This window comes from Dermacentor andersoni, chromosome 3 (assembly GCF_023375885.2).
Source record: "Dermacentor andersoni chromosome 3, qqDerAnde1_hic_scaffold, whole genome shotgun sequence".
Lineage (NCBI taxonomy): Eukaryota > Metazoa > Arthropoda > Arachnida > Ixodida > Ixodidae > Dermacentor > Dermacentor andersoni.
The window spans coordinates 121,374,274-121,384,638 of NC_092816.1; the positions used below are offsets into that span (position 1 = coordinate 121,374,274).

The 10,365-nt window shown below is 50.5% G+C and overlaps 1 protein-coding gene across 1 annotated transcript; it reads left to right on the forward strand.

The window, feature by feature from the left end:
* Nucleotides 1–574: 574 nt before the first annotated feature.
* Nucleotides 575–9,243, forward strand: LOC126538770 (organic cation transporter protein-like). The gene is made up of 2 exons (XM_055073829.2): nucleotides 575–1,087; nucleotides 7,837–9,243. The coding sequence occupies exons 1-2, from the start codon at nucleotides 575–577 to the stop codon at nucleotides 9,241–9,243; spliced, it is 1,920 nt and encodes a 639-aa protein (XP_054929804.2).
* The last annotated feature ends 1,122 nt before the right edge of the window (nucleotides 9,244–10,365 follow it).

Consider the following 10,365-nt stretch of genomic DNA (forward strand, 5'->3'; position numbering starts at 1 on the left):
GTACGCGGTGCAAGTGTTCCACTGTTCTCGAACGAATGTGCAGTGACTTCATCGGGTTCTTGCCGTGTTTATATGGGGATCGACATGGGAACGAACAAGTCGGACGAACCTTTTTCAGCGCATTTCAGCGGTTAGCGAGCTCAGCTACGGAGCGGTAGAAGTGGCCGTAGGGCAGCACCGTGGCCACATAAAAAAAGAAAGAGACAAATTACGTCAACTTCATCTTAAAAAAAAAAGATGAAAACGACGTAATTTGTGTTCCATTTTTCTGCCACGGCTTTCTGATGACGGCGGGGTCGCATAATAAGCCAACCAATGCTCTCGCTTTAAAACTGCATGGCTCATAAGCGGGCCCTTGTTTGTCCATTATCTCCTCACGTCGAGGCCCCGGTTTCCAGCGTTTATTATTTCTTCGGGTATTGGATCTTGGAAAGTTAGCGTACTTGTACACATTTATTCCACGCGGGCGTGTTTTGGGCAGGCCGGCGATCAGACGAAAATGAAGTGAGCCTTGGGCCCTGCGCGCGAGAGCGCGCCATCGTGCGTGAAAGCAGAAGAAGAACCGCTCGCGAGAATGGCGCAACGAGCGAGACCGGCTTCGCAGCTCGAATCGCCTCGCGAAGCCTTCCGACGTAGCAGTAGGACCAGCGGGGAAGCTAGCAAGCTGTCTCGCAAGGAAGAGAGCAAGGCGCGTCGCAAGGAGGCGGCCAAGACGCCCTCCGAAATGGTGCCGACCTCGAACAAAGGGACGTCCCATGAACCGGACGAGTCGGAGGCCGCCGTCCTTTCGTCGGGTGGGCTCACTGGCGCGAGCCGCTCCAGCAGCCTCGTCGTCCCGGAGAGCGTCTACGCGGTCATGGAGCACGGCTGGTACCAGCGGCGGCTCCTCCTGTGCGGTGTCCTGGGCGCGACCGCGGTGTTCATGGAGGCCCTCGCGTACCGCCTCATCGCCCGGCGCGTGGACCACTGGTGCCAGCCGCCCGGCGAGTTGGCGTATCTCTCCGACGACGCCTGGAAGAACCTTTCGATCCCGGTCGATCCAGACGGCAACTTCAGCCGGTGCACCGTTTACTCCACGGACGAACTGGTGAGGAGGACATCTCCGTTAGCCCTATATATATAGGCTGTCTTGCGTAACTTGGGCCAAACCTCAAAGATATGCAAATGCAACGTAGCTGGACAGAACCAAGGTAATGCTGTTCGCCGCCGCTAGGAGTCAGATTATATTTTGCATCCCGCCTATGTAATTAGTTTACTTATCAAAATATCAAATAATATAATTAGATAAAACGTATAAATGAGGAAATTGTAGAACAACATAGAAAACTCCCTGTAGAGCTTTCTGTTGCTCAATACGTTCTACATATGTGTTTCTCCTAGCATGAAAGAAGCCCGCGGGTCCACGAAAATTTGCCGCGAAACTCGAGGCACTTCGCGTGTATTATTATTTTTGCCTTAAATGAAGACCCCCCTCATCCCCTAAATATTATTCGCAGATATATGCGAATAATTAAGCTGCGAATATCAAATATGCGAATTATTAAGATATAAGCTGGAAGCGTCCCCGTGCGTACGTGCTCCTGGTTTTCGGGTAAGCGCGCGACCCGTTCAGCCGTATATTTTCCCTTCCCGTTCTGGTTTAAGGGTTGTTCAAGCTTGCTGAAATGTCCAGTGTAGCTAACCGCTTTCACGGTCGCCTCCTTACCGGCGGTTCAGAACAACGATGGTGTAACCATTTATGCATCGCTTCCTCCCTGTTTTTCTCCCTCGCCTCTCCACGCGACCATGCAGAGACATTGGAATGGAGCAAACAAATAACGTATAGCGCTATAGTTATCGCCTTAAGTCGAGCTCCTTTAGCTGTGCACTGCTTTCTAGCATAATTTAATCGCTGTTTTGTCCTTCCAATTCACCTACGTCATGCCCGATGGCTCGCTCCTCGGTGTGGCGCACTACTTGCTCTGTTAATCATTTATTGCTTGGTCATTCCTCTGCGCGAAGTGTACAAACCATGTCTGACTGATCGCACCACCTCTAGTTGACAGATGTGTTTGCCGTAGCTAATAGGACATTCCCGATTCGTTAGCGACAGGGTCTGAAAAGGCTGCTTCGATGCCTGCGGAAGCTAGACGCGCTGGTAAGCAGCTGGATGCGTCCCCGTGCGTACATCAATGGCTCGTGGTTTTCGGGTGAGCGCGGCCACCCGTTCTGTTATATTTTCCTTCCCTTCTCAACCGAGCAACCGAGCTATCTCGTATGCTCGGTTGCTATGGTCATAAGTTCAAATCTTTTATTTCTTCTTGGAAGTGTTCTATTTGTAGCTACGTGACTGAGGCAATGGCGTAGAGCAGCAGTAGAACATCGGGCTTTTAATCTGCAGGTCCTAAGCTCGAATCCTCCTCCAGTACATCTCGAGGCTTGAAGTAGAGCCCGACACTGGCAAAAAAAAAGCATTGCCGAGAGCAAGAGGGGATGTACTAGTCCAGGTGCAACCAAATTAGGAAGGCATACGCACTATAAGCTTCAATAAAGACACTCCCCCTCCAAAACAGGAATTGGCCTACCTGTTGCAGTATTCGGCCATTACCTCCCTCATGACTCCTACAATTAAACCATGGCCCTCAGTCCCCAGCGGCTGCGGAGCACCTTATCAAGGCGGTGGTGAGACCTGCGACGAAGCTGAGGGTGCTTAGAATCTCTGGACCCGTACTGGCCGCCACTGGAAACTGACCCTGGAAACGTTCAACACGCGAGCCGTCTCGAGTGCAGCTGGCTTAGCAGGACTCTTCCCATGACATCACTTTATTTTCCTTAAAGACCCCTTTTTGGAGTGTGACATAAAGGCTGGGGTTTACGAAATGCAGGCGTTTAGAGCGGTCGGAAATGTTGATGGGTCGGTTATGGAAGCGACATGATGGGGAAGGCCGTTCCAGTCAGTTGCTGCTCGTGAAAAAAATGAGTTCATGAAAGTGGTGGTACGAGCTCGTGGACGCAAAACTTGGAAGGGAGTGGCCGATTCGTTGGGATCTGCGTGGTGGGGGTAAGCGGTTGTATGGTTCGTGTCTTAGTGACGAATAAAAGAACTCGTGATACACGACAAGACTGGCAATACGGCGGCGAGCAGAAAGATTACACAAACCTGATTACAATTTCAGAGATGATATGCTAACGTCGTATGAATATGAAGTGTGAATGAACCTGGTGGCCCGGTATTGTACAGTTTCGATGGCATTTGTTAAATATGCTTGATGACGGTTCCAAATGGCCGATGCGTATTCCAGTTTAGTTCTGATGAGTGAAATGTAAGCTTGTAGTCTGGCGTGTTGTGGAGCTTCCCGCAGGTGCGTTTTAAGAAACCTAGTGTTTTTTTAGCCGATGATATCAGGTTAGTCACGTGGAGAGGCCAGGATGAATCTTCAGAAATGGTGATACCTAAGTATTCTGTAAGACTGGACGAGGTCAACGGGGAAGCTAACTAGAAACGGCATATCCGAAAACAAAGGTTTTGCGACTGCGGTCAAAAGACACGTACCTATATTTGTTAGCGTTGAGTGTCATCATCCACTGCGAACACCAGTTTAACACGGGGTTTAGGTCGGCCTGAAGGTATTCTTGGTCAGAAGGGTTAGTCACTGAACAATAAATAATGCAATAATCGGCGAACAAGTGGATGCGACAGGATACGTGCTGGTGTAAGTCGTTAATTTAAATTAGGAATAACAAGGAACCGAGGACGGAACCTTGCGGGACGCCGGAAGTGACGGGAAGTGGGTGCGAGGTTTGGCTATTAATGACGACAGACTGAGAGCGATGCGTGAGGAATTCGTTAATCCACGTGATGTTTGGATGTAGGTTCAGATGGGAAAGTTTAAGGAGCAAGCGTTGATTAGGTACTTATCGAATGCATTAGCGAAGTCTAGGAATATGGCATCAGTTTGTAGATTGATATCAAGGTTGGCGTGAATGTTATTAAGAAAAATGGCTAGTTGAGTTTTGCACGAAAGACCTCACAAAAACCATGCTGTGACGGATGGAAGAGGTTATTGGAATCTAAGAATGCCATGATTTGGGAGTAAATGACACGCTTTATGATTTTGCAGATATTGCAGCCGATAATCAAGAGGTGAATGAGTATTACTTGTTTTGTGCAAGAGAATGACCTTCCCCATTTTCCAGTCGTACGGAATGGATCCTTCAGAGAGTGATTGTGAAAACAATAAGCAGGAAATATTCGAACAGGCTATTCAGCGCTATTCAAAATTTTTGAATTGATGTAATCTAGGCCAGTGGCAGATTAATTTATTTGTCGCCCAACTCGCCCAGCTTGCCGTCTTAATTTAATTTATTTCGTAGTTTATTCATGAAATTCCACTACTGCTGAACGCTATGGCTTCCATGGCTTAGTCATCATCATCATCATCAGCAGCAGTCTACTCATGTCCACTGCAGGGCGAAGGCCTCTCCTTGCGTTCTCCAATTACCCCTGTCCTGCGCCAACCGATTCTAGCTAGCACCCACAAATTTCCTAATTTCATCGCACCATATAGTCTTCTGCCGTCATCTGCTGCGCTTCCCTTCTCTTGGTACTCATTCTGTCACCCTAATGGTTATCTAGTCTGCGCCTTGCATGACCTGCCCAGTGCCATTTTTCTCTTAATATCTATTAGAATATTGTCTATACCCGTTTGCTCTGTGATCCAAACTGCTCTCTTTCTGTCTCTTAAAGTTATGCCTAGCATCCTTCGTTCCATCGCTCTTTGCACGGTCCTTAACTTGTCAAGCTTCTTTGTCAGCCTCCAAGTCTCTGCGCCATATGTCAGCACCGGTAAAACTCACTGATTGTGTACTTTCCTTTCCAGTGATAACGGTAAGCTCCCAACTAGTCAGGAGCTCTCGATGTCTGCCGTATGCGATCCAACCCATTTTTATTCTGTGAATTTCCTTCTCATCGTCCGGGTTCCTAGTGATTAAATGACCTAGGTAAGCGTACTCCTCCACAGATTCTAGAGGCTGACTTTCATCTTGAACTCTTGTTCTCTTGCCAGGTTATTTATCATTGTCTTTGTCTTCTGCATTTGAAACTTCGGCTCCACTCTTACACTCTCCCTATTAAAGTCCTCAATCATTTGTTGAAACTTGTCTGCATTGTTGCTGAATAGAACAATGTCATCAGCAAACCGAAGGTTGTTGAGGTATTCGCCGTCGATCTTTACTCCTAAGCCTTTCGAGTTTAATAGCTTGAATACTTCTTCTAAGCACGCAGTGAATAGCATTGGAGAGATTGTGTCTTCTTGTCTGACCCATTTCTTTATAGGTATCTTCCTACTTTTCTTGTGTAGAATTAAGGTGGCTCTGCAATCTCTGTAGATATTTTCCAGGGTACTTACGTAAGTGGTTTGTACTCCTTGATTATGCAATGCCTCTATGACGCCCTTTTTGTGGATTAATATAATGTCTGCATTCTTCCAGTTTTGTGGGGCCCTTGCAGTCGATAAACACTTCGTATAGCGGGCCACCAGTTTTCCTAGCATTGTCTCCTCCATAAAATCGACTGTTATTCCATCCTCTCCTGTCGCATTTCCCCGTTTCATGCCTTGAAAGGCCTTTCTGACCTCATCCCTAGTTATAGGAGGAGTTTCTGTATAGTGTTCATTATTGTATCGAGTAGAGTGCGCCTGAGTCGTCTGGGTACTGTAAAGGTCGCTATAAAATTCTTCCGCTGCTTTTACTATATCTTCGAGATTGCTGATGATATTACCCTGCTTATCTTTTAGTGCATACATCTTGGTTTGTCCTATGCCAAGTTTCTTTCTCACAGATTTCAGGCTGCGTCTATTTTTTACGGCTTCTTCAGTCTCTCTCCCGTTATAGTTTCGAATATCACTAATTTTTGCCTTGTTGATCAGTTTTGACATTTCCGCGAATTCTATCGCATCTCTTGAGTTGAACACTGCCATTCTTTGTCGTTTCTTTATTAGGTCCTTTGTTACTTGGGAGAGCTTGCTTACTGGTTGCCTTGGTGCCTTGCCTCCCACTTCAATTGCTGCCTCTGAAGCCAGCCTTTTTACGGTTTCATTCATTACCTCTATGTCATCATCATCATCTTTCTGTTATAAGCCTGGATATTTGTTTGCAAGTACCAGCCTAAATTTGTCTGCCTTTACCCGCACTGCCTCTAAGTTGACCTGTTTTTTTCAAGTATTGTTAGTGTGTACGCCGACACTGTCACGGTCTGTTTGGAGCAGGGGAGCTCCGGGAAGATGTGTTGCGGTGACGTCTCACGTAATGTCGTCAGTCAATGGTCAGACGCGGGGGTCACTGTCTGCGAAGTCGAGTCTGGGATAAAGAGGCGCCTGCCCGGGGCAGCACAGTGTCCGCGATAACCCTCTCACCTTGGTGTGGTCAGTGCAACGTGTGCGGGAGTGAGTGCGTAAACCCTCCCCCTCAGAGGCGGGTCGGCTACGACGACTTTGGACGCTCCGTTTGGTCAAACGACCGCTTTCCCTCACCTAGGGATCTAGGGAGGACACAGCGTTCATAAGTAGCCGTTGTCGGCTCTTCAGTGAGCATTCCTCTTTTAGTCATGTTACACTGATGAACTGTATTGTTCTCCATGTAGATACTGTAAATAAATCTCATATTCCTCGTTCTCGATGAGAACAAGTCTCTCACTTCAACAACGTACTCAGCGTGGATAAGTTGGACGACGGCATGGGCCAGCTGCCATCTATTTCATGACCGACCCCAACCATTACAAGGGAGAGCATACACGCCCTTTTCATAATCGCCTTTGTATCAGCGGATAAAGTCCGACCACCCACCAACTCGACGACGGACGAGGGAACGAAAGCATGCCTTTAATTATGAAATTACATCTTGTAGAATGACGGAAAAAACTGTTCTCACACAAGTCCCTGCGGCCGGGCAATGTTATGTACCAGTGCACAGGGGTTTTTCCATTCGGCCATCGCGTGTGGCAGTTCTGCTGTCGGTCGTGGAATGGAACCCGTGGCCACCTCGCGCTTCGGCGCGTACAGAATGCTTTTATTGCGATAGCAATTATATGGACACTCCAGGCGCATTTCTGCCATCGGCGTCGCCGAGAGGTTACGTATAAAGTGCAAGGACGATAAAATTGTCATCCCGCCGTATGTGTGAGTGAAAGCGTGCAAGGGTGAGGAGGCGAACGCGGCCCATTCTCAAGTGTGCGAGCGAAGAAGTCGGTCTGGAAGTGCGCCTCTTCCTGTCGCGCGCCAGGCACGGGGGTGAGGCGACGGAGAGTTCATCCGGGATTCCTCAGTCCAGCATTTTGACAGCGAGTTTCCGCGCTCATCGAGCGAGATGAGCTCATGTTCACCTGTGCGCGTGTGATACCTTGCTTGTTAATTTAGGTAAAACACGTTGGCGGGCTAGTTGGTTTCAATCCATGATAGAATGTGTAAGTGCGGCTGAACGAAGACCTGGAAGGAAACAGACGCACAGAGACATGAACTCGGACGTAGCCAGAAACAGACACAGAGTGGTCCCTGTGTCTGTTTCTTTCTATGTCCTCGTTCAGTCGCGCTTACACTTTATATCATTGTTAATTTTGGTAAGTAAGCGAATGTTTACAAGCTTATACGGCCGATAAAATTGCTATCCTTACATCGTATAGCTATTCAATAATTTGCTATCGCAATCGGTGCTTCGCGCCTTTCGGGTGAAACTGCAACATTATGCCTCCGCGGCTGTCCCGTTTTATGTGAAATGAAAGAGGTCAGTAAACTGGCCGCGAATGAGAGTCAAAATGTTCTGACTGCAGTAGCCGTTCTGTGCTTTTTGTTCAACGCGCATCAGGAAACGAGCCCCGAGAACCGGACCGTAATAGGGTGCCACAAGTGGGACTACGAACTGCACGACCGGGCCGACAGCATCGTGAGTCGATTCGACCTGGTGTGCGGCCGCGAGGCGCTCTACGAGCTCTCGGAGCGGCTGCCGCCGTTGGCTTACGCGCTGCTGTCGCCCGCGGCGGGCTTTGCGGCCGACCGGGTGGGCCGCAAGCCGGTCGCGTGGATGTGCGGCTCCGTCGTGCTGATCTCGGCTGTGGGCAGTGGCGCGGCCGTCAACTACGCCTTTTTCCTCGCCAACCGCATCGTGCTGCTGGCTTCCGGCAGCGCCACCTACCTGCTCACTTTCGTGCTCATCTACGAGGCGACGGGCAACGCGCGGCGCTGGCCTTACACGCTGCTCCACTCGGCGGTGGCCTTCACCCTGGTGCCGCCCTTCCTGCACGTCCTCTCGCTGCTCGAGCCGAGCTGGGCGCTCACGCACGCCATCTTCATCGTGCCCACGACCGCCTTCACGGTGTGGTGCTTCCTGCTGGACGAGTCGCCCGTGTGGCTCCTCGCCACCTGGAGACTGCAGGAGGCCGAGGCCCGCGTCCTGGCTGCGGCCAAGCTCAACGGCGTGGACGAGGACAAGGCGAGGGAGAACTTCCGAGCGCTGCGCGGCCCGATGAGGAAGCTCGGCCGCTCCTACGATCCCGCGGCGGTGCTCTCGGTGTCTGACGGCATCCTCGATGGCGCCACGATGCGCCGTCGCATGGCGGCCGTCTTCTTCGCGCGATTCACATTGAGCGGCATCTACTTCAGCGTCATGTTCACCGACCACGCGCGCGGTCTCTACTGGCAGGCGTTTCACGTGGCCTTCTGCGTCACCAGCTACTCGCTCGTCATCTGGGCCATGAACAGACTAGGCCTGCGCGACACGCTCTCCGCCCTGCTCGCCGCCACCTGCATCACGGCCGTGGCCAAGGCGGTCGTCGAGTACGCCAGCTACGACGACACCGCGGCTGCCTACCTGCACGCGGCGATGAAGATCCTCGCGTCTGGCTCCATGAGCGTGGTGCTGTGCTACGCGGGGGAGATCTTCCCCACCACCATCCGGGGCACCGGCGTGGGCTTGTCCGTGTTCGTCGGCGGCATCGGGTTCCTGTTGGGAGAGTTTTTCATCCGGGTTCGCACGGTGCGGCCGGGATTCGTGTTCGACGTCTTCTACAGCGGCATGACCCTGCTCAGCATCGTGGCCATCCAGTGGCTCCCCAAGCTGTTCATCGAGAAGGTGGAGGAAACGCGGCCCACCCTCCCCACGAGCCCGGAGGGGCGCAAGATGCAGCTCATGGCCTCGCTGTCGCCCACGGGGAAGAGCAAAGAGCGCAAGAAGCGCGATTCCAAGGCGAAAGCAGGCCGCAGGTCGCTGCCTTGAAGTTCCCCACTTCCGCGAGTGCTTCGCCGTGCAGAGGAACGGGGAACTTCTGTGCGAGCTGCTAAGAAAGACGATTTGACAGAGTTTGTTCAATATGTTTATACCGGCCGTGAATGTATTTGTTTTCCGCTATTTCTAATGTTTACTGATTGTGCGACTTCCCTAAAAAATATTGCTTTCGCTACGAAATGTTGTAAAGCGATCATGCGATGGAAGAAGCCAAGTAATGTCTACCCGGCTTTATGGAGTACTTCTTTTTATGACGCGATTTACTTCTTTTTTTAATTCTTTTTTACTTAACGAGGACAATGAAAGTTACAGCGAACTTTTTGTCATATTAGCCTGGAATCCTCAGTGCAAATGTAGCTGAGCGCAATGTTATAGGGTATTTATACAAAGGAGAAAATAGAAAGACTAGGAGGTCTGAAATCTACGTGATTGCGTGAAGGTTGTTGCTCGGTTAGCACGAACTTTGTACATACCATCGGTCATAACGTTTATTTAAGTAAAAAGCAGGGAACGAGACCTTAGCTGCACTAACGCACACTGTCACCACTGTGATACGGCGTGTGTCTGCGCCTATTTCGTATGCAGCAGAGCGCAATGAATGTAACCAGCGTTGTGTTGGCTGCCATCACTGGGCACAGCGTCGAGCTTTGACCTCGCATTGAGTTCCCCATCTGGTCATGCCGTCCTAGGAAAGGGACAAGAACGAGATCGTTACTTGCAAGTGCATCCTCTTTCGAAGATAGAGCTCCACATAGCGACCGAGATCTCAGCCTGACGTTATCGCTCGCCACCTAGCGGCCACGCCGATAACCAGCCGATCGAGGTGCGGACTTGAAGCGAAACCGATTCTCATATTACGGCATGCGCCGAAAACTCTCCTCGTAGCCCTCAGCAAGGACTGACCGCCGTCTGTGGAAGGTGGCAGTGTGATTTAGCCCCCAACCCCCTCCACCCCTGGACCCCATCCTGGACACAATAAAGTATTCTGTTTTCTCATAGCCCTCAAATTGCCGTGATGCCACCCCGCATAAGTCCGAAAAATCGACTCTCTCGTTACCTGCGGGAACCTCGTGACCCTGCGGGACACCCTGACAGCATATACTTCTACGCTGA

What these genes read in the sequence shown, in the direction of transcription:
- LOC126538770 (XM_055073829.2), top strand. Translation starts at nt 575, where the DNA reads ATGGCGCAACGAGCGAGACCGGCTTCGCAGCTCGAATCGCCTCGCGAA. An exon ending in TTTACTCCACGGACGAACTG is followed by an intron (nt 1,088 to 7,836) that starts GTGAGGAGGACA and finishes AACGCGCATCAG; the next exon opens with GAAACGAGCCCCGAGAACCG.